Source organism: Salmo trutta, unplaced genomic scaffold, assembly GCF_901001165.1.
Source record: "Salmo trutta unplaced genomic scaffold, fSalTru1.1, whole genome shotgun sequence".
Taxonomy (NCBI): Eukaryota; Metazoa; Chordata; class Actinopteri; order Salmoniformes; family Salmonidae; genus Salmo; species Salmo trutta.
Window position 1 is genome coordinate 182,635 of NW_021822727.1, and position 24,000 is coordinate 206,634.

The 24,000-nt window shown below is 47.5% G+C and overlaps 1 protein-coding gene across 1 annotated transcript in view; it reads right to left on the reverse strand.

Annotated features, from left to right (window-relative positions):
- Positions 1-24,000, reverse strand: part of LOC115184034 (SH3 and multiple ankyrin repeat domains protein 3-like) — a 72,844-nt gene that overhangs the window by 13,415 nt on the left and 35,429 nt on the right. Inside the window, 9 exon segments of the mRNA XM_029745030.1 lie at positions 8,026-8,150; positions 9,724-9,806; positions 9,924-9,999; positions 12,961-13,074; positions 15,238-15,413; positions 16,306-16,543; positions 19,387-19,453; positions 19,564-19,641; positions 19,876-19,992. Coding sequence (XP_029600890.1) covers positions 8,026-8,150; positions 9,724-9,806; positions 9,924-9,999; positions 12,961-13,074; positions 15,238-15,413; positions 16,306-16,543; positions 19,387-19,453; positions 19,564-19,641; positions 19,876-19,992 — 1,074 coding nt within the window.

The following is a 24,000-nucleotide window of genomic DNA, read 5'->3' on the forward strand; positions in this document are numbered from 1 at the left end:
TGGAATCCCGAGGTAGGAGGGGCAGGGGGTAGGTTGACCTCAGGTCTCCCGTCTGGAAGCCCGAGGTAGGGTTATGGGGGTAGGTTCACCTCAGGTCTCCCCTCTGGAATCCCGAGGTAGGGAGAGGGGGGGTAGGTTGACCTCAGGTCTCCCCTATGGGAGCCCGAGGTAGGGATGGCAGGTAGGAGGTTGACCTCAGGTCTCCGGTCTCCCCATTCGAAGCCCGAGGTAGGGTTAGGGGGTAGGTTGACCTCAGGTCTCCCCACTGGAATCCCGAGGTAGGAGCGGCAGGGGGTAGGTTGACCTCAGGTCTCCCCTCTGGAATCCCGAGGTAGGAGGAGGGGGGGTAGGTTGACCTCAGGTCTCCCCACTGGAAGCCCGAGGTAGGAGAGGCAGGGAGAAGGTTGACCTCAGGTCTCCCCACTGGAATCCCGAGGTAGGAGCGGCAGGGGGGTAGGTTGACCTCAGGTCTCCCCTCTGGAAGCCCGAGGTAGAAGGAGGGGGGGTAGGTTGACCTCAGGTCTCCCCACTGGAATCCCAAGGTAGGAATGGCAGGGGGTAGGTTGACCTCAGGTCTCCCCTCTGGAAGCCCGAGGTAGGAGAGGCAGGGGGTAGGTTGACCTCAGGTCTCCCCACTGGAATCCCGAGGTAGGGGTGGCAGGGGGTAGGTTGACCTCAGGTCTCCCCTCTGGAAGCCCGAGGTAGGAGTGGCAGGGGTAGAATGACCTCAGGTCTCCCCTCAGGAAGCCCGAGGTAGGAAGGCAGGGGGATCTATCAAACAGCGCACCTCTAACTTTGTACAGTACTAATGCAAATAGTAAAATCAGACACACTACGAAATGCAAACAAATAAACCACAATTCATTTATAATACTGTGAATATATAGTTTCACAGACATATTGTTGGATTTTTTTTCTGGTTTGTGTGAAATGGTTCAGCATAATATAAAACCAGTCTGCAAACCACCAGGTGAACTGGTTTAGCCTGGACTCTTGGTTGACAGTGTTGGAGATGGGTAATGTAGTCTTGACTCTTGGTTGACAGTGTTGGGGGATGGGTAATGTAGTCTGGACTCTTGGTTGACAGTGTTGGGGGATGGGTAATGTAGTCTTGACTCTTGGTTGACAGTGTTGGGGGATGGGTAAGTGTCTTGACTCTTGGTTGACAGTGTTGGGGGATGGGTAATGTAGTCTTGACTCTTGGTTGACAGTGTTGGGGGATGGGTAATGTAGTCTGGACTCTTGGTTGACAGTGTTGGGGGATGGGTAATGTAGTCTGGACTCTTGGTTGACAGTGTTGGGGGATGGGTAATGTAGTCTGGACTCTTGGTTGACAGTGTTGGGGGATGGGTAATGTAGTCTTGACTCTTGGTTGACAGTGTTGGGGGATGGGTAATGTAGTCTGGACTCTTGGTTGACAGTGTTGGGGGATGGATAATGTAGTCTTGACTCTTGGTTGACGGTGTTGGGGGATGGGTAATGTGGATAATATTATGTCATCTCTTTATGAGTATAACATTATGTCATCTCTTTATGAGTATAATATTATGTCATGTCTTTATGAGTATAATATTATGTCATGTCTTTATGAGTATAATATTATGTCATGTCTTTATGAGTATAATATTATGTCATGTCTTTATGAGTATAATATTATGTCATGTCTTTATGAGTATAATATTATGTCATCTCTTTATGAGTATAACATTATGTCATCTCTTTATGAGTATAATATTATGTAATCTCTTTATGAGTATAATATTATGTCATCTCTTTAAGAGTATAATATTATGTCATCTCTTTATGAGTATAATATTATGTCATCTCTTTATGAGTATAATATTATGTCATCTCTTTATGAGTATAACATTATGTCATCTCTTTATGAGTATAACATTATGTCATCTCTGTGACATCGTAAAGGTTCTCTGTGATTGTATTGACTAGGTCCTGAGCTCAGGAAGGGGAATTTCCAATGCTGTAGGCTAACTTAAAAGACATCTATATTATGCTGATATTTTGAATATTTTTTGATATATTGAGTGTTTTGGGGTGTCTTATGCCTAGAATTAGCCAAGGAGGTTGTATGGTTCATTTGGTTCCTATTCTGACAGTTTGATAAATTGTGCATAATGACATCTATCTTTAATTGAAAACCTTTACGACATTCGAGTTGTGTAGTCCACTTGTGTAGCTAGCAGGACTGACTTTGTGTTAGCTAGCCAACGTTTAATTACTTCTGCGTTATGAAAGGAACTAGACACGGACACGAATGATCCATTGATAGTTTGTTGTAACCAAGTATTGGTGCTAACCATGTGTTATTGGATGCTAGCATGCTAGTACTGGTGCTAACCATGTGTTATTGGATGCTAGCATGCTAGTATTGGTGCTAACCGTGTGTTATTGGATGCTAGCATGCTAGTATTGGTGCTAACCGTGTGTTATTGGATGCTAGCATGCTAGTTAGCTACGGCGTCATAGGATACGGTGCACTGGGTGGGTTTCACAGAAGAATACTGTACCAAGTTATCTAGCTGAATAAACTAAGTTTGAGCCTATTCCTGGAAACATTGAACCACTGTAGTTTACATCAATTATCATTTCTAAAGTGGAAGTTGGAAAAGTTATATTTGAGTGTTTCAGTGAAAGGTTAGTGAGGGAGGCCCTGCTCTCTCGCTTCCCCAGTTGTTTAGTTAATTTTCATTCCAATCTCCTTTGCATTAGCGTAGCCTCTCCTGTAGCATGTCAACTATGTGTCTGTCTATCCCTGTTCTCTCCTCTCTGCACAGGCCATACAAACGCTTCACACTGCTTGGCCGCTGCCACTCTAACCTGGTGGTCCCAGCGTGCACGACCCACGTGGAGTTCCAGGTCTCCGGCAGCCTCTGGAACTGCCGATCTGCGGCCAACAAGGCAGAGTTCATCTCAGCCTATGCTACCCTCCAGTCCCTTGACTTCTTGGCGCTGACGGAAACATGGATTACCACAGATAACACTGCTACTCCTACTGCTCTCTCCTCGTCTGCTCACGTGTTCTCGCATACCCCAAGAGCATCTGGTCAGCGGGGTGGTGGCACTGGAATCCTCATCTCTCCCAAGTGGACATTCTCTCTTTCTCCCCTGACCCATCTGTCTATCTCCTCCTTTGAATTCCATGCTGTCACAATCACTAGCCCATTCAAGCTTAACATCGTTACCATTTATCGCCCTCCAGGTTCCCTTGGAGAGTTCATCAATGAGCTTGACGCCTTGATAAGTTCCTTTCCTGAGGATGGCTCACCCCTCACAGTTCTGGGTGACTTTAACCTCCCTACGTCTAACTTTGACTCATTTCTCTCTGCCTCCTTCTTTCCACTCCTCTCCTCTTTTGACCTCACCCTCTCACCGTCCCCCCCTACTCACAAGGCAGGCAATACGCTTGACCTCATCTTCACTAGATGCTGTTCTTCTACTAATCTCACTGCAACTCCCCTCCAAGTCTCCGATCACTACCTTGTATCCTTTTCCCTCTCGCTCTCCTCCAACAGTACTCACTCTGCCCCTACTCAGATGGTTTTGCGCCGTCGCAACCTTCGCTCTCTCTCTCCTGCTACTCTCTCTTCTTCCATCCTATCATCTCTTCCCTCTGCTCATTCCTTCTCCAACCAATCTCCTGATTCTGCCTCCTCAAACCTCCTCTCCTCCCTTTCTGCATTCTTTGACTCTCTATGTCCCCTATCCTCCCGGCCGGCTCGGTCCTCCCCTCCTGCTCCGTGGCTTGACGACTCATTGCGAGCTCACAGAACAGGGCTCCGGGCAGCCGAGCGGAAATGGAGGAAAACTTGCCTCCCTGCGGACCTGGCATCCTTTCACTCCCTCCTCTCTACATTTTCCTCTTCTGTTTCTGCTGCTAAAGCCACTTTCTACCACTCTAAATTCCAAGCATCTGCCTCTAACCCTAGGAAGCTCTTTGCCACCTTCTCCTCCCTCCTGAATCCCCCCCCCCCTCCTCCCTCTCTGCGGATGACTTCGTCAACCATTTTGTAAAGAAGGTTGACGACATCTGATCCTCGTTTGTTAAGTCAAACGACACCGCTGGTCCTGCTCACATTGCCCTACCCTATGCTTTGACCTCTTTCTCCCCTCTCTCTCCAGATGAAATCTTGTGACTTGTGACGGCCGGCCGCCCAACAACCTGCCCGCTTGACCCTATCCCCTCCTCTCTTCTCCAGACCATTTCCGGAGACCTTCTCCCTTACCTCACCTCGCTCATCAACTCATCCTTGACCGCTGGCTACGTCCCTTCCGTCTTCAAGAAAGCGAGAGTTGCACCCCTTCTCAAAAAACCTACACTCAATCCCTCCGATGTCAACAACTACAGACCAGTATCCCTTCTTTGTTTTCTCTCCAAAACTCTTGAGCGTACCGTCCTTGGCCAGCTCTCTTGCTATCTCTCTCAGAATGACCTTCTTGATCCAAATCACTCAGGTTTCAAGACTGGTCATTCAACTGAGACTGCTCTTCTCTGTGTCACGGAGGCTCTCCGCACTGCTAAAGCTAACTCTCTCTCCTCTGCTCTCATCCTTCTAGACCTATCTGCTGCCTTTGATACTGTGAACCATCAGATCCTCCTCTCCACCCTCTCCGAGTTGGGCATCTCCGGCGCGGCTCACTCTTGGATTGTGTCCTACCTGACAGGTCGCTCCTACCAGGTGGCGTGGCGAGAATCTGACTCCGCACCACGTGCTCTCACCACTGGTGTCCCCCAGGGCTCAGTTCTATGCCCTCTCCTATTCTCGCTATACACCAAGTCACTTGGCTCTGTCATATCCTCACATGGTCTCTCCTATCATTGCTACGTAGACGACACACAATTAATCTTCTCCTTTCCCCCTTCTGATAACCAGGTGGTGAATTGCATCTCTGCATGTCTGGCAGACATATCAGTGTGGATGACGGATCACCACCTCAAGCTGAACCTCGGCAAGACGGAGCTGCTCTTCCTCCCGGGGAAGGACTGCCCGTTCCATGATCTCGCCATCACAGTTGACAACTCCATTGTGTCCTCCTCCCAGAGTGCTAAGAGCCTTGGCGTGACCCTGGACAACACCCTGTCGTTCTTCGCTAACATCAAGGCGGTGACCCGATCCTTTAGGTTCATGCTCTACAACATTTGCAGAGTACGACCATGCCTTACACAGGAAGCGGCGCAGGTCCTAATCCAGGCACTTGTCATCTCCCGTCTGGATTACTGCAACTCGCTGTTGGCGGGGCTCCCTGCCTGTGCCATTAAACCCCTACAACTCATTCAGAACGCCGCAGCCCGTCTGGTGTTCAACCTTCGCAAGTTCTCTCACGTCACCCCGCTCCTCCGCACACTCCACTGGCTTCCAGTTGAAGCTTGCATCTGCTACAAGACCATGGTGCTTGCCTACGGAGCTGTGAGGGGAACGGCACCTCCGTACCTTCAGGCTCTGATCAGTCCCTACACCCAAACAAGGGCACTGCGTTCATCCACCTCTGGCCTGCTGGCCCCCCTACCTCTGCGGAAGCACAGTTCCCGCTCAGCCCAGTCAAAACTGTTCGCTGCTCTGGCACCCCAATGGTGGAACAAGCTCCCTCACGACGCCAGGACTGCGGAGTCAATCACCACCTTCCGGAGAGACCTGAAACCCCACCTCTTTAAGGAATACCTGGGATAGGATAAAGTAATCCTTCTAACCCGCCCCCACCCCCCGGTGAGAGAGGCACTGAGGTATCAGGCAGCAGCGGTGAGAGAGGCACTGAGGTATCAGGCAGCAGCGGTGAGAGAGGCACTGAGGTATCAGGCAGCAGCGGTGAGAGAGGCACTGAGGTATCAGGCAGCAGCGGTGAGAGAGCCACTGAGGTATCAGGCAGCAGCGGTGAGAGAGCCACTGAGGTATCAGGCAGCAGCGGTGAGAGAGCCACTGAGGTATCAGGCAGCAGCGGTGAGAGAGGCACTGAGGTATCAGGCAGCAGCGGTGAGAGAGGCACTGAGGTATCAGGCAGCAGCGGTGAGAGAGCCACTGATTGAGGTGAGGGATCAAACCAAAGACCCTGTGATAAAGATTGAGGCCCAGTCCTTGTCAGAGGAGGTGGGATCATACCACTTCAGCATCTGTACAGCGGTGTGGTATGACATCTGGAGCCACATCCAACATGTGATCAAGCTGATGCAGTCTCCCAGTATGCATGTAGATGTTGCAGTCAGTCTTCTCAGAAGGACAGAGAGAGGTCTCAGCAATTACAGGGCAACAGGCTTTATGACTGCACAAACGTCAGCCAAGGATATTTGCGAGGGTATGAATGTAAAGGCCGTTCTACAACAAAAAGGCTGAAGTCCACAAAGCGGCACTTTTCATACGAATCATTTGATGAGCCTTTGAGTGATGCCCTGAAAAAGCTGGAGGTGACATTTTTCAATGTCGTTGTTGATGCTGCAACCTCAGCCCTTCAGGAAAGATTTTCCACATTGGAAAATGTGGGAGAGAAGTTTGAAATGCTGTCAACCTTCCAAAGCCTCTCCAATGAGGAGCTGACAGAACAATGGGAGGCCCTTAGTATGACACTATAAAGAACACTCAGACCTGGATGGCAGAGAGCACAGGAACTGAAGAACTTGACATCGAAGACCATGACCCTGCTTGAGCTGCTGATATTTATACACGAAAGGGAGCTCTCAGAAATGTATCCAGATTTGTGGACTGCTCTCAGAATGTGTCTTACTCTTCCAGTGATCGTAGCTGAAGCAGAGAGGAGCTTTTCAAAGCTGAAGCTCATCAAATCCTACCTGAGGTCCACCATGTCACAGGAACGCCTTAGTGGCCTTACTGTCATCAGTATTAACCATGCAATTGCTGAGCAGATTTCTTATGATGATGTAATTGATGACTTTGCATCAAGGAAGGCCAGAAAGGTCAGGGTTTAGATGACAGTTGTGTCATTTAGTTTGTGTTTCTTGCTTGACGACCAATAGTGTAATAATCAGGTTCTCTTCTTTATAAGTTTATATTTGTGTATTTGTGTGATGTAGGATTGGTGCAGTTTAGTTTTATTTGTGTGTTTTTTGTTAGCAATAGGGTAATAGTGTAATAATTTGATTCTCTTTTTATTTGTATTTATATACTACAATTTGTTTCTATTTGTCTTTGTTACTTTTTGATATTTATGAGTTTTATTTTTGTATATATTTTTATATTTATGTACATTTAAATGTTATGATTATTTATTTGTGTTGTTTCCAAATGTCTGAATAAAAATGACAGTTAGTGAAGAATGGTGATTTATCTGGGGGGGACTGAAGTGGGGCTTCACCCAGGGAGCCATACAAGTTAGAACCACCACTGCTGTCATGAACTCACAGACGCCAGCATGAGACAGATGCAAAGTTGTGATCTCTATACATCTCTATGGGGTGTATAATGGAATAGATACGTTGTGATCTCTATACATCTCTATGGGGTGTATAATGGAATAGATACGTTGTGATCTCTATACATCTCTATGGGGTGTATAATGAACAGATACGTTGTGATCTCTATACATCTCTATGGGGTGGATAATGAATAGATATAATGTTGTGATATCTATACATCTCTATGGGTGTATAATGAACAGATACAACGATCTCTATACATCTCTATGGGGTGTATTATGAACAGATACGTTGTGATCTCTATACATCTCTATGGGGTGGATAATGAACAGATACAACAATCTCTATACATCTCTATGGGGTGTATTATGAACAGATACGTTGTGATCTCTATACATCTCTATGGGGTGTATTATGAACAGATACGTTGTGATCTCTATACATCTCTATGGGGTGGATAATGAATAGATATAATGTTGTGATCTCTATACATCTCTATGGGGTGTATAATGAACAGATACAACGATCTCTATACATCTCTATGGGGTGTATAATGAACAGATACAATGATCTCTATACATCTCTATGGGGTGGATAATAGAACAGATATGTTGTGATCTCTATACATCTCTATGGGGTGTGTTTACCTCAATGAGGAAGTCCCCAGTGCGTAGCCCCGCCCTCCAGGCCACGCCCTCCAAGTCAACAGACTCCAGGTACTGCAGCGCCGGGAACGCTGGGGTAGGGGCAAACTCCTCTATAGGGGTCTCCGCTAAACACACACACACACACACACACACACACACACACACACACACACACACACACACACACACACACACACACACATGTATTTGTCTTACATTTAAGTCATGTTCAATTGATTTAATATCATTATCTATACATTCTCCTAACCCTAGATACATTCTCCTAACCCTAGATACATTCTCCTAACCCTAGATACATTCTCCTAACCCTAGATACATTCTCCTAACCCTAGATACATTCTCCTAACCCTAGATACATTCTCCTAACCCTAACCCTAGAGACATTCTCCTAACCCTAGATACATTCTCCTAACCCTAACCCCAGAGACATTCTCCTAACCCTAGAGACATTCTCCTAACCCTAGAGACATTCTCCTAACCCTAGATACATTCTCCTAACCCTAACCCTAGAGACATTCTCCTAACCCTAGATACATTCTCCTAACCCTAGATACATTCTCCTAACCCTAACCCTAGATACATTCTCCTAACCCTAGATACATTCTCCTAACCCTAGATACATTCTCCTAACCCTAGAGACATTCTCCTAATCCTAGATACATTCTCCTAACCCTAGATACATTCTCCTAACCCTAGATACATTCTCCTAACCCTAACCCTAGATACATTCTCCTAATCCTAGATACATTCTCCTAACCCTAGATACATTCTCCTAACCCTAGATACATTCTCCTAACCCTAACCCTAGAGACATTCTCCTAACCCTAGATACATTCTCCTAACCCTAGATACATTCTCCTAACCCTAACCCTAGAGACATTCTCCTAACCCTAGAGACATTCTCCTAACCCTAGATACATTCTCCTAACCCTAACCCTAGATACATTCTCCTAACCCTAGAGACATTCTCCTAACCCTAGAGACATTCTCCTAACCCTAGATACATTCTCCTAACCCTAACCCTAGATACATTCTCCTAACCCTAGAGACATTCTCCTAACCCTAGAGACATTCTCCTAACCCTAGATACATTCTCCTAACCCTAGATACATTCTCCTAACCCTAGATACATTCTCCTAACCCTAGAGACATTCTCCTAACCCTAGAGACATTCTCCTAACCCTAGATACATTCTCCTAACCCTAGATACATTCTCCTAACCCTAACCCTAGATACATTCTCCTAACCCTAGATACATTCTCCTAACCCTAGATACATTCTCCTAACCCTAACCCTAGATACATTCTCCTAACCCTAGAGACATTCTCCTAACCCTAGAGACATTCTCCTAACCCTAGATACATTCTCCTAACCCTAACCCTAGATACATTCTCCTAACCCTAGAGACATTCTCCTAACCCTAGATACATTCTCCTAACCCTAACCCTAGATACATTCTCCTAACCCTAGAGACATTCTCCTAACCCTAGAGACATTCTCCTAACCCTAGATACATTCTCCTAACCCTAGATACATTCTCCTAACCCTAGATACATTCTCCTAACCCTAGATACATTCTCCTAACCCTAGATACATTCTCCTAACCCTAACCCTAGATACATTCTCCTAACCCTAGAGACATTCTCCTAACCCTAGAGACATCCCAACCCTCATTACCTTTAGCTCCACGGAGGACGAAGCCAAATCCTTCACTGTCTCTCTTCTGTAGCACAGAACTCTTCTCCTCGATGACATAATCACTGGGGTCAGAGGGCAAGGATCAGTTATACAATAGAAGCGAACTTACAATACCTGTGTGTGTGTGTGTGTGTGTGTGTGTGTGTGTGTGTGTGTGTGTGTGTGTGTACATTAGTTACCTGTATGAAGTGTAGTTGTCATAGGAACCCACGGTGTAATGTCTGAAAAGCCTCTTGGTTCGATCCTCTCGTGTTTCTACATACACCAGCCAACACACACGCACGCAAGCACACACACACACACACACACACACACACACACACACACACACACACACACACACACGCACACAAATCACACACACTTCAGTCAAGAGACATGTCCTCATTATCTGAAACATGTCCCCCTTCCATTAGAGGGAGTCAGTGGGTTAGAGGACCTGCAGTAGGCTCCATTAGAGGGAGTCAGTGGGTTAGAGGACCTGCAGTAGGCTCCATTAGAGGGAGTCAGTGGGTTAGAGGACCTGCAGTAGGCTCCATTAGAGGGAGTCAGTGGGTTAGAGGACCTGCAGTAGGCTCCATTAGAGGGAGTCAGTGGGTTAGAGGACCTGCAGTAGGCTCCATTAGAGGGAGTCAGTGAGTTAGAGGACCTGCAGTAGGCTCCATTAGAGGGAGTCAGTGGGTTAGAGGACCTGCAGTAGGCTCCATTAGAGGGAGTCAGTGGGTTAGAGGACCTGCAGTAGGCTCCATTAGAGGGAGTCAGTGGGTTAGAGGACCTGCAGTAGGCTCCATTAGAGGGAGTCAGTGGGTTAGAGGACCTGCAGTAGGCTCCATTAGAGGGAGTCAGTGGGTTAGAGGACCTGCAGTAGGCTCCATTAGAGGGAGTCAGTGGGTTAGAGGACCTGCAGTAGGCTCCATTAGAGGGAGTCAGTGGGTTAGAGGACCTGCAGTAGGCTCCATTAGAGGGAGTCAGTGGGTTAGAGGACCTGCAGTAGGCTCCATTAGAGGGAGTCAGTGAGTTAGAGGACCTGCAGTAGGCTCCATTAGAGGGAGTCAGTGGGTTAGAGGACCTGCAGTAGGCTCCATTAGAGGGAGTCAGTGGGTTAGAGGACCTGCAGTAGGCTCCATTAGAGGGAGTCAGTGGGTTAGAGGACCTGCAGTAGGCTCCATTAGAGGGAGTCAGTGAGTTAGAGGACCTGCAGTAGGCTCCATTAGAGGGAGTCAGTGGGTTAGAGGACCTGCAGTAGGCTCCATTAGAGGGAGTCAGTGGGTTAGAGGACCTGCAGTAGGCTCCATTAGAGGGAGTCAGTGGGTTAGAGGACCTGCAGTAGGCTCCATTAGAGGGAGTCAGTGGGTTAGAGGACCTGCAGTAGGCTCCATTAGAGGGAGTCAGTGGGTTAGAGGACCTGCAGTAGGCTCCATTAGAGGGAGTCAGTGGGTTAGAGGACCTGCAGTAGGCTCCATTAGAGGGAGTCAGTGGGTTAGAGGACCTGCAGTAGGCTCCATTAGAGGGAGTCAGTGAGTTAGAGGACCTGCAGTAGGCTCCATTAGAGGGAGTCAGTGGGTTAGAGGACCTGCAGTAGGCTCCATTAGAGGGAGTCAGTGGGTTAGAGGACCTGCAGTAGGCTCCATTAGAGGGAGTCAGTGGGTTAGAGGACCTGCAGTAGGCTCCATTAGAGGGAGTCAGTGGGTTAGAGGACCTGCAGTAGGCTCCATTAGAGGGAGTCAGTGGGTTAGAGGACCTGCAGTAGGCTCCATTAGAGGGAGTCAGTGGGTTAGAGGACCTGCAGTAGGCTCCATTAGAGGGAGTCAGTGGGTTAGAGGACCTGCAGTAGGCTCCATTAGAGGGAGTCAGTGGGTTAGAGGACCTGCAGTAGGCTCCATTAGAGGGAGTCAGTGGGTTAGAGGACCTGCAGTAGGCTCCATTAGAGGGAGTCAGTGGGTTAGAGGACCTGCAGTAGGCTCCATTAGAGGGAGTCAGTGGGTTAGAGGACCTGCAGTAGGCTCCATTAGAGGGAGTCAGTGGGTTAGAGGACCTGCAGTAGGTTAGAGGACCTGCAGTAGGCTCCATTAGAGGGAGTCAGTGGGTTAGAGGACCTGCAGTAGGCTCCATTAGAGGGAGTCACTGGGTTAGAGGACCTGCAGTAGGCTCCATTAGAGGGAGTCAGTGGGTTAGAGGACCTGCAGTAGGCTCCATTAGAGGGAGTCAGTGGGTTAGAGGACCTGCAGTAGGCTCCATTAGAGGGAGTCAGTGGGTTAGAGGACCTGCAGTAGGCTCCATTAGAGGGAGTCAGTGGGTTAGAGGACCTGCAGTAGGCTCCATTAGAGGGAGTCAGTGGGTTAGAGGACCTGCAGTAGGCTCCATTAGAGGGAGTCAGTGGGTTAGAGGACCTGCAGTAGGTTAAGCAGAACACACATTATGCTGTGTGTGAGGGTTGGATCTTCAGTCCTTGTGGGGACTTTAAATCCCCAAAACTCACCACAAGGACAGTAAAACGAGGAAAATTCTCCCTTGTGGGGACATTTCCCACGCCCCATGAGGAAAATAGCTTAGGGGTTAGGTTTAGGGGTACAATTAGGACCAGGGTTAGAATTAGGGTTAGGGTAAGGGGTTAGATTTAGGGTAAGGGGTTAGATTTAGGGTTAGGGTAAGGGGTTAGGGTAAGGGGTTAGAATTAGGGTTAGGGTAAGTGGTTAGATTTAGGGTTAGGGTAAGGGTAAGGGGTTAGATTTAGGGTTAGGGTAAGGGGTTAGGGTAAGGAGTTAGAATTAGGGTTAGGGTAAGGAGTTAGGGTAAGGGGTTAGAATTAGGGTTAGGGGTTAGAATTAGGGTCAGGGGTTAGAATTAGGGTTAGGGTAAGGGGTTAGGGTAAGGGGTTAGGGTAAGGAGTTAGAATTAGGGTTAGGGTCAGGGGTTAGAATTAGGGTTAGGGTTAGGGGTTAGAATAAGGGGTTAGAATTAGGGTTAGAGTTAGGGTTAGGGTTAGGGGTTAGAATTAGGGTTAGGGTTAGGGTTAGGGTTAGGGGTTAGAATTAGGGTTAGGGTAAGGGGTTAGGGTATGGGGTTAGAATTAGGTTTAGGGGTTAGAATTAGGGTTAGGGTTAGGGGTTAGAATTAGGGTTAGGGTAAGGGGTTAGATTTAGGGTTTGGAGTTAGGATTTGGAAAGTAAATAACTTTTAGGTCCCCAGGAGGAGAGAACAAAACGTGTGTGTTACCTAGGCGTGGGTCGTACTGTCTCATCTGGACCTCTTCAACACAGTCAGCAGGAAACCATCCGGTCCGTCCTTTAACTGAACCCTCCCAGAACCCTCCTTCTCCTATACTCAGCACTGGAACAACAGAATATATTAACATAGAATATATGGATTACCCTCCTCCTCCTATACTCAGCACTGGAACAATAGAATATATTAACATAGAATATATTAACATAGAATACATTAACATAGAATATATGCATAATACTATATTAACTATTGGATTACCCTCCTTCTCCTATACTCAGCACTGGAACAATAGAATATATTAACATAGAATATATGCATACTACTATATTATATTAACTATTGGATTACCCTCCTTCTCCTATACTCAGCACTGGAACAACAGAATATATTAACATAGAATATATGCATACTACTATATTATATTAACTATTGGATTACCCTCCTTCTCCTATACTCAGCACTGGAACAAATGTACATATTAATATATTAATATAGGAATGTTGGTTCCTCTAACCCTGTCTGTTAGTTCCTCTAACCCTGTCTGTTAGTTCCCTGTCTGTTAGTTCCCTGTCTGTTAGTTCCCTGTCTGTTAGTTCCCTGTCTGTTAGTTCCCTGTCTGTTAGTTCCTCTAACCCTGTCTGTTAGTTCCTCTAACCCTGTCTGTTAGTTCCCTGTCTGTTAGTTCCTCTAACCCGGTCTGTTAGTTCCTCTAACCCTGTCTGTTAGTTCCTCTAACCCTGTCTGTTAGTTCCCTGTCTGTTAGTTCCCTGTCTGTTAGTTCCTCTAACCCTGTCTGTTAGTTCCCTGTCTGTTAGTTCCTCTAACCCTGTCTGTTAGTTCCCTGTCTGTTAGTTCCCTGTCTGTTAGTTCCCTGTCTGTTAGTTCCTCTAACCCTGTCTGTTAGTGCCTCTAACCCTGTCTGTTAGTTCCCTGTCTGTTAGTTCCTCTAACCCTGTCTGTTAGTTCCTCTAACCCTGTCTGTTAGTTCCTGTCTGTTAGTTCCCTGTCTGTTAGTTCCCTGTCTGTTAGTGCCTCTAACCCTGTCTGTTAGTTCCTCTAACCCTGTCTGTTAGTTCCTCTAACCCTGTCTGTTAGTTCCCTGTCTGTTAGTGCCTCTAACCCTGTCTGTTAGTTCCCTGTCTGTTAGTTCCTCTAACCCTGTCTGTTAGTTCCTCTAACCCTGTCTGTTAGTTCCCTGTCTGTTAGTTCCCTGTCTGTTAGTTCCTCTAACCCTGTCTGTTAGTTCCCTGTCTGTTAGTTCCTCTAACCCTGTCTGTTCATTCCTCTAAACCTGTCTGTTAGTTCCTCTAACCCTGTCTGTTAGTTCCCTTTCTGTTAGTTCCTCTAACCCTGTCTGTTAGTTCCCTTTCTGTTAGTTCCTCTAACCCTGTCTGTTAGTTCCTCTAACCCTGTCTGTTAGTTCCTCTAACCCTGTCTGTTAGTTGCTCTAACCCTGTCTGTTAGTTCCCTGTCTGTTAGATCCCTGTCTCTTAGTTTGTTAGTTCCCTGTCTGTTAGTTCCCTGTCTGTTAGTTCCTCTAACCCTGTCTGTTAGTTCCCTGTCTGTTAGTTCCATGTCTGTTAGTGCCTCTAACCCTGTCTGTTAGTTCCCTTTCTGTTAGTTCCTCTAACCCTGTCTGTTAGTTCCTCTAACCCTGTCTGTTAGTTCCCTGTCTGTTAGTTCCTCTAACCCTGTCTGTTAGTTCCTCTAACCCTGTCTGTTAGTACCTCTAACCCTGTCTGTTAGTTCCCTGTCTGTTAGTTCCTCTAACCCTGTCTGTTAGTTCCTCTAACCCTGTCTGTTAGATCCTCTAACCCTGTCTGTTAGTTCCTCTAACCCTGTCTGTTAGTTCCCTGTCTGTTAAATCCCTGTCTGTTAGTTTGTTAGTTCCCTGTCTGTTAGTTCCCTGTCTGTTAGTTCCTCTAACCCTGTCTGTTAGTTCCCTGTCTGATAGTTCCTCTAACCCTGTCTGTTAGTTCCTCTAACCCTGTCTGTTAGTTCCTCTAACCCTGTCTGTTAGTTCCCTGTCTGTTAGTTCCTCTAACCCTGTCTGTTAGTTCCCTGTCTGTTAGTTCCTCTAACCCTGTCTGTTAGTTCCTCTAACCCTGTCTGTTAGTTCCCTGTCTGTTAGTTCCTCTAACCCTGTCTGTTAGTTCCTCTAACCCTGTCAGTTAGTTCCTCTAACAACTGATTGGACAGTGAGGAGGAGACAGCAAATTGGACAGTGTGGAAAGACAGCTGATTGGAGAGAGAGGAGTGTCTGACCTTTGACCCTCTCCCCACGATGCAGGCTGATCTCTCCGGGACCCTGCGGTGTGTGAGAGCGGATAGCGATGAACGTCCTCCCTGGCACGGCGCTGTACAGCCTACGTTTCCCACGCTGCACTGGGCTGGGGGGAGATGAGGGCGGGCTGGGGTCCCTCTGTAGCCTGCCACTTGGGCTATATAAACACACATGAAAACACAGACATACACACGTACACACACACACACACACACGCGCACACAGACATACACACACATAAGCATGGACACACAGACATACACACACGCACGTGCACACAAACATACACACACATACCAACCGACAGAGGCACGCAGGCACGCAGGCAGACAGGCAGGCAGGTCTCTGTCTGTCTGTCTGTCTGTCTGTCTGTCTGTCTGTCTGTCTGTCTGTCTGTCTGTCTGTGTGTCTCTGTGTCTCTGTGTGTGTCTGTGTGTGTACCTGAGGCGCCGTGTCTGCCTGCGAAGGCTGTGTGTGTCCCTGAGGCGCCGTGTCTGCCTGCGAAGGCTGTGTGTGTGTACCTGAGGCGCCGTGTCTGCCTGCGAAGGCTGTGTGTGTACCTGAGGCGCCGTGTCTGTCTGCGAAGGCTGTGTGTGTCCCTGAGGCACCGTGTCTGCCTGCGAAGGCTGTGTGTGTACCTGAGGCGCCGTGTCTGTCTGCGAAGGCTGTGTGTGTCCCTGAGGCGCCGTGTCTGTCTGCGAAGGTTGTGTGTGTGTACCTGAGGCGCCGTGTCTGTCTGCGAAGACTGTGTGTACCTGAGGCGCCGTGTCTGTCTGCGAAGGCTGTGTGTTTACCTGAGGCGCCGTGTCTGCCTGCGAAGGCTGTGTGTGTACCTGAGGCGCCGTGTCTGTCTGCGAAGGCTGTGTGTGTCCCTGAGGCGCGGAGTCTGCCTGCGAAGGCTGTATGTACCTGAGGCGCCGTGTCTGTCTGCGAAGGATGTGTGTGTACCTGAGGCGCCGTGTCTGTCTGTGTGTCTCTGTCAGTCGGTCTGTGTGTGTCTGTGTGTGTACCTGAGGCGCCGTGTCTGCCTGCGAAGGCTGTGTGTTTACCTGAGGCGCCGTGTCTGCCTGCGAAGGCTGTGTGTTTCTGCCTGCCGGTTGGAAGTGTGTGTGTTCTCCAGGCTGTGGAGGGAGGGGCCGGGGGAAGTAGAGGCTGGGCTTTCCAGAGCGTTGTCGCTGGCTGAGCGAATCAGATAACGGGGAGATGACGAGCCACACACACCAACATTATTGGCCCCACCCAGACGTCGGCGCTTTGAGGAATAGGAAGGGCTCTCTCTGAAAGGCACTGAGACACAGAGAAGGGTTAGGGTTCCCCACATCCACATGGTTAAACACAGACACACAGAGAAGGGTTAGGGTTCCCCACATCCACATTGTTAAACACAGACACTAACACACAGAGAAGGGTTAGGGTTCCCCACATCCACATGGTTAAACACAGACACTAACACACAGAGAAGGGTTAGGGTTCCCCACATCCACATGGTTAAACACAGACACTAACACACAGAGAAGGGTTAGGGTTCCCCACATCCACATGGTTAAACACAGACACTAACACACAGAGAAGGGTTAGGGTTCCCCACATCCACATGGTTAAACACAGACACTAACATACAGAGAAGGGTTAGGGTTCCCCACATCCACATGGTTAAACACAGACACACAGAGAAGGGTTAGGGTTCCCCACATCCACATTGTTAAACACAGACACTAACACACAGAGAAGGGTTAGGGTTCCCCACATCCACATGGTTAAACACAGACACTAACACACAGAGAAGGGTTAGGGTTCCCCACATCCACATGGTTAAACACAGACACTAACACACAGAGAAGGGTTAGGGTTCCCCACATCCACATGGTTAAACACAGACACACAGAGAAGGGTTAGGGTTCCCCACATCCACACGGTTAAACACAGACACTAACACACAGAGAAGGGTTAGGGTTCCCCACATCCACACGGTTAAACACAGACACTAACACACAGAGAATAGTTAGGGTTCCCCACATCCACATGGTTAAACACAGACACTAACACACAGAGAAGGGTTAGGGTTCTCCACATCCACATGGTTAAACACAGACACACAGAGAAGGGTTAGGGTTCCCCACATCCACATGGTTAAACACAGACACACAGAGACGGGTTAGGGTTCACCACATCCACATGGTTAAACACAGACACACAGAGAAGGGTTAGGGTTCCCCACATCCACATGGTTAAACACAGACACACAGAGAAGGGTTAGGGTTCCCCACATCCACATGGTTAAACACAGACACACAGAGAAGGGTTAGGGTTCCCCACATCCACATGGTTAAACACAGACACTAACAGACAGAGAAGGGTTATGGTTCCCCACATCCACATGGTTAAACACAGACACTAACACACAGAGAAGGGTTAGGGTTCCCCACATCCACATGGTTAAACACAGACACTAAAACACAGAGAAGGGTTAGGGTTCCCCACATCCACATGGTTAAACACAGACACTAACACACAGAGAAGGGTTAGGGTTCCCCACATCCACATGGTTAAACACAGACACACAGAGAAGGGTTAGGGTTCCCCACATCCACACGGTTAAACACAGACACTAACACACAGAGAAGGGTTAGGGTTCCCCACATCCACACGGTTAAACACAGACACTAACACACAGAGAAGGGTTAGGGTTCCCCACATCCACACGGTTAAACACAGACACTAAAACACAGAGAAGGGTTAGGGTTCCCCACATCCACATGGTTAAACAGACACTAACACACAGAGAAGGGTTAGGGTTCCACACATCCACATGGTTAAACACAGACACTAACACACAGAGAAGGGTTAGGGTTCCCCACATCCACATGGTTAAACACAGACACTAACACACAGAGAAGGGTTAGGGTTCCCCACATCCACATGGTTAAACACAGACACTAACACACAGAGAAGGTTAGGGTTCCCCACATCCACACGGTTAAACACAGACAATAACACACAGAGAAGGGTTAGGGTTCCCCACATCCACATGGTTAAACACAGACACTAACACACAGAGAAGGGTTAGGGTTCCCCACATCCACATGGTTAAACACAGACACTAACACACAGAGAAGGGTTAGGGTTCCCCACATCCACATGGTTAAACACAGACACACAGAGAAGGGTTAGGGTTCCCCACATCCACATGGTTAAACACAGACACTAACACACAGAGAAGGGTTAGGGTTCCCCACATCCACATGGTTAAACACAGACACACAGAGAAGGGTTAGGGTTCCCCACATCCACATGGTTAAACACAGACACTAACACACAGAGAAGGGTTAGGGTTCCCCACATCCACATGGTTAAACACAGACACTAACACACAGAGAAGGGTTAGGGTTCCCCACATCCACATGGTTAAACACAGACACACAGAGAAGGGTTAGGGTTCCCCACATCCACATGGTTAAACACAGACACTAACACACAGAGAAGGGTTAGGGTTCCCCACATTCACATGGTTAAACACAGACACACAGAGAAGGGTTAGGGTTCCCCACATCCACATGGTTAAACACAGAAACACAGAGAAGGGTTAGGTTTCCCCACATCCACATGGTTAAACACAGACACTAACACACAGAGAAGGGTTAGGGTTCCCCACATCCGCACGGTTAAACACAGACACACAGAGAAGGGTTAGGGTTCCCCACATCCACATGGTTAAACACAGACACTAACACACAGAGAAGGGTTAGGGTTCCCCACATCCACATGGTTAAACACAGACACTAACACACAGAGAAGGATTAGGGTTCCCCACATCCACATGGTTAAACACAGACACACAGAGAAGGGTTAGGGTTCCCCACATCCACATGGTTAAACACAGACACTAACACACAGAGAAGGGTTAGGGTTCCCTACATCCACATGGTTAAACACAGACACTAACACACAGAGAAGGGTTAGGGTTCCCCACATCCACATGGTTAAACACAGACACTAACACACAGAGAAGGGTTAGGGTTCCCCACAGCCACATGGTTAAACACAGACACTAACACACAGAGAAGGGTTAGGGTTCCCCACATCCACATGGTTAAACAGACACTAACTCACAGGGTCCAGGATGGACTCACCTACGTCTGAGGCCTTATGGATCTTAATGATCTCTGCCAGGTCAAAATTCCCAGCAATGATGGCCACCTACACAGACACACATATACCTTTCTATTTGGATCCACAGTGAACCATTGTCAGAAATGAGCATTAAAACTATACCAAATCACACCGCATTCTGTGTTGTAGTTCATTACCTGAAAAGCTGTTTGGTTGTTGTAGTTCTTAATGTCTTTATTTGTTCCTCTGAACAGCAGAACTCTGGCACAGCCTTCCTGAGAAAGGAAACGTCACAGTCAGTCACACATAACAGCCCTGCTTACCTGGTTGTATAGACCACAGGTGTAGTGTTACCTGGTTGTATAGACCACAGGTGTAGTGTTACCTGGTTGTATAGACCACAGGTGTGGTGTTACCTGGTTGTATAGACCACAGGTGTAGTGTTACCTGGTTGTATAGACCACAGGTGTAGTGTTACCTGGTTGTATAGGCCACAGGTGTAGTGTTACCTGGTTGTATAGACCACACAGGTGCAGGGCAGTGTTCCCTGAGGCATTCTGAGAGCTCATGTCGGCTCCGTAAAACAGCAGATGTTCCAGGTGCTGCACGTTCCCATGACGACATGCCTGGTGAGAAATAACATGTCACATAGATGATCTAATCTTCCCATCGTTTTGTAGACAACAGGGTGGGAAGGCCCTTTGATTAAATAGATTCTTCAGGAGTTTGACAATGAGGTCCTTTACCTAATTCCCCAGCTTTGATTAAACAGATTCTTCAGGAGTTTGACAATGAGGTCCTTTACCTAATTCCCCAGAGTCAGATGAACTTGCGGATACCATTTGTATGTCTCTGCGTGAGGTTTGTAATATGTCCCTTTTTGGGTGACCCCAAGTTCACACAGAAATAGGAGTTAAAGATATGTCACTCATTGAAAGCAAATCTACGAAGCGGTTGATCTATTCTATGTGCACTACGTCTATGCTTCCCATTCTTAAAACCTCCTCGCTATAGGGGGCAGTATTTTCACGGACGGATGAAAAACGTACGCAAATTAAACGGCCTACTACTCGGGCCCAGAGTCAAATATTTCCATATTATTCATAGATTTGGATAGAAAACACTCTGAAGTTTCTAAAACTGTTTGAATGATGTCTGTGAGTATAACAGAACTCATATAACAGGCAAAAACCTGAGAAAAATCCAACCAGGAAGTGGGAAGTCAGTCTTTCAGACCATTTTTTATTGAAACTACAGTGTCTGTGGGGTCAACTTGCACTTCCTAAAGCTTCCACTAGATGTCAACAGTCTTTACAAAGTTGTTTGAGTCTTCTATGGTGAATTTTGACCGAATAACAGCCGGTTCAAGCAGTGGACAGTCTGAGGTCATGTAGTTACTTCATGCGCGTTCACGCATGGCTAGCATTTTTTATTTTTCTTCTGTAATGAATCCGCTATTGTCCGGTTGGAATATAATCGATTGTTTATGTTAAAAACACCCTAAGGTTTGATTGGAAACAGCGTTTGACATGTTTCTACAAACGGTAATGGAACTTTTGAGCTTTTCGTCTATTGATTTGCGCCCCCGTCTCGTGCCTTTGGAATAGTGTTCTGGACACGCCAACAAATGGAGGTATTTGGACATAAATGATGGACTTTATCAAACAAATGAACATTTCTTGTGGAAGTGGGAGTCCTTCCGAGTGCATTCCGCCGAAGATCAGCAAAGGTAAGAAAATATTTCTAACAGTATTTTAGAGTTTTGACGACGCCGTGGCTTGACGGCTAACTGTATAGCTTGCATTGATGGCGGAGCTCTGTACTCAGAATATTGAACAATGTGCTTTCTCCGTAAAGTTATTTTGAAATCTGACACCGGTTGCATTGAGGTAGTATATCTATAATTCTTTAAATAATTGTTATATATTTTGTCAACGTTTATGATGAGTATTTCTGTAAATGAATGTGCACATTCACCGGACGTTTTGGAGGCAAATCATTTTCTAAACATCACGCGCCAATGTAAAATGCTGTTTTTGGATATAAATATGAACTTTATCAAACAAAACATACATGTATTGTGTAACATGATGTCCTAGGAGTGTCATCTGATGAAGATCGTCAAAGGTTAGTGCTTCCTTTAGCTGTGGTTTGGGTTTTTGTGACACATCTCCTTGCTAGGAAAATGGCTGTGTGGCTTTTCTTGTTTAGGTAGTTTAGGTGGTGTCCTAACATAATCTAATGTTTTTCTTTCGCTGTAAAGCCTTTTTGAAATCGGACAACGTGGTTGGATTCAGGAGAAGTGTATCTTTAAAATGGTGTTAAATAGTCATATGTCTGAGAAATTGAAAGTATTAGATTTTTGATGTTTTGAATTTCACGCCCTGCTGTTCCATTGGCTGTTGGCTAGGGGCCCCGCTGTTCCATTGGCTGATGGCTAGGGGCCCCGCTGGCGGAACGCCAGATGCATTAAGTTTCATTTTTGCGTCTTTTACTTTCGGTTTGTACACCAGCTTCAAACAAATGAAAAAACAATATTTTTGGTTATTGAAGAGATATTTCACAGCAGTGTAGAGATTCGTTTAGTACATTGATTCTCTACATCAGTGGTCTCCAACCGATCTCCAAGGCATTCCTAGTCGATCACCAAACATTTCTGTAGAAATCCCATCTGTAAAGCCTTGCATTCATATTGTTTTTATTTGTTTGGCACTGTTGGCTGTGGGTGCACTTGATTCTGCAGCCCTAGTGCTGTTGGCTGTAGGTGCACTTGATTCTGCAGCCCTAGTGCTGTTGGCTGTGGGTGCACTTGATTCAGCAGCCCTAGTGCTGTTGGCTGTGGGTGCACTTGATTCTGCAGCCCTAGTGCTGTTGGCTGTGGGTGCACTTGATTCAGCAGCCCTAGTGCTGTTGGCTGTGGGTGCACTTGATTCAGCAGCCCTAGTGCTGTTGACTGTGGGTGCACTTGATTCAGCAGTCCTAGTGCTGTTGGCTGTGGGTGCACTTGATTCAGCAGCCCTAGTGCTGTTGGCTGTAGGTGCGCTTGATTCAGCAGCCTTAGTGCTGTTGGCTGTGGGTGCACTTGATTGAGCAGCCCTAGTGCTGTTGGCTGTGGGTGCACTTGATTCAGCAGCCCTAGTGATGTTGGCTGTGGGTGCACTTGATTCAGCAGTCCTAGTGATGTTGGCTGTAGGTGAGCTTGATTCAGCAGCCCTAGTGCTGTTGGCTGTGGGTGCACTTGATTCAGCAGCCCTAGTGCTGTTGGCTGTGGGTGCACTTGATTCTGCAGCCCTAGTGATGTTGGCTGTGGGTGCACTTGATTCAGCAGCCCTAGTGCTGTTGGCTGTAGGTGCGCTTGATTCAGCAGCCCTAGTGCTGTTGGCTGTGGGTGCACTTGATTCAGCAGCCCTAGTGCTGTTGGCTGTGGGTGCACTTGATTCAGCAGCCCTAGTGCTGTTGGCTGTGGGTGCACTTGATTCAGCAGCCCTAGTGCTGTTGGCTGTGGGTGCACTTGTTTCAGCAGTCCTAGTGCCGTTGGCTGAAGGTGCACTTAATTCAGCAGTGTACCTACAGTACTGTTGGCTGTGGGTGCACTTGATTCAGCAGCCCTAGCGCCGGTAAGGCAAAGTGTTCCCATTTTTAACCATTTAATGTGTCAGAAGCTAGAAATCAATTGGCCAATCAGATAGCTCAGATCACCTTGTCTGCACAGTTTCCTGGAGCCATTGACTGTAAAATGAAGCCTTGAACTCACAGCAAAGTTGATACTGTGAGATTTAAAAACTAAAACCATGACTAGAAAGAGACTCAACGAATACAGCACAGAGCTGCTGTTTTCATGTTTAAGTTGTTATTCAGCTGTCAACACTTTATTCAACACCTTTATAAGGGTTAGGGTTAGGGTTAGGCTAACCCTTTATTCAACACCTTTTATAAGCCATAAAAAGCACATTTTGCCATCTTCCACATCCTAAAATCAGCACTGCAGCTGTAATGAATGAGTATAGCAAAGTGGTCTCCCCAATTTTGAGATATTGCGATCTTGTCACATCGCTGCAACTCCCCAACGGGCTCGGGAGAGGAGAAGGTCGAGTCATGCGTCGTCTGAAACATGACCCGCCAAGCCACACTCCTTAACACTCGCCCGTTTAACCCGGGAGCCAGCTGCACCAATGTGTCACCATCCAACTGACGACCGAAGTCAGCCTGCAGGCGCCCGACCCGCCACAAGGAGTCGCTAGAGCACAATGATCCAAGTAAAGCCCTCCCGGCCAAACCCTCCCCTAACCCGGACGACGCTGGGCCAATTGTGCGCCGCCCTATGGGACTCCCGGTCCCGGCCGGTTGAGACACAGCCTGGGATCAAACCCCAGGTTGTAGTGACGCCTCAACACTGCGATGCAGTGCCTTAGACCGCTGAACCAGGGTCTGTAGTGACGCCTCCAGCCGCTGAACCAGGGTCTGTAGTGACACCTCAACACTGCGATGCAGTGCCTTAGACCGCTGAACCAGGGTCTGTAGTGACACCTCAACACTGCGATGCAGTGCCTTAGACCGCTGAACCAGGGTCTGTAGTGATGCCTCAACACTGCGATGCAGTGCCTTAGACCGCTGAACCAGGGTCTGTAGTGATG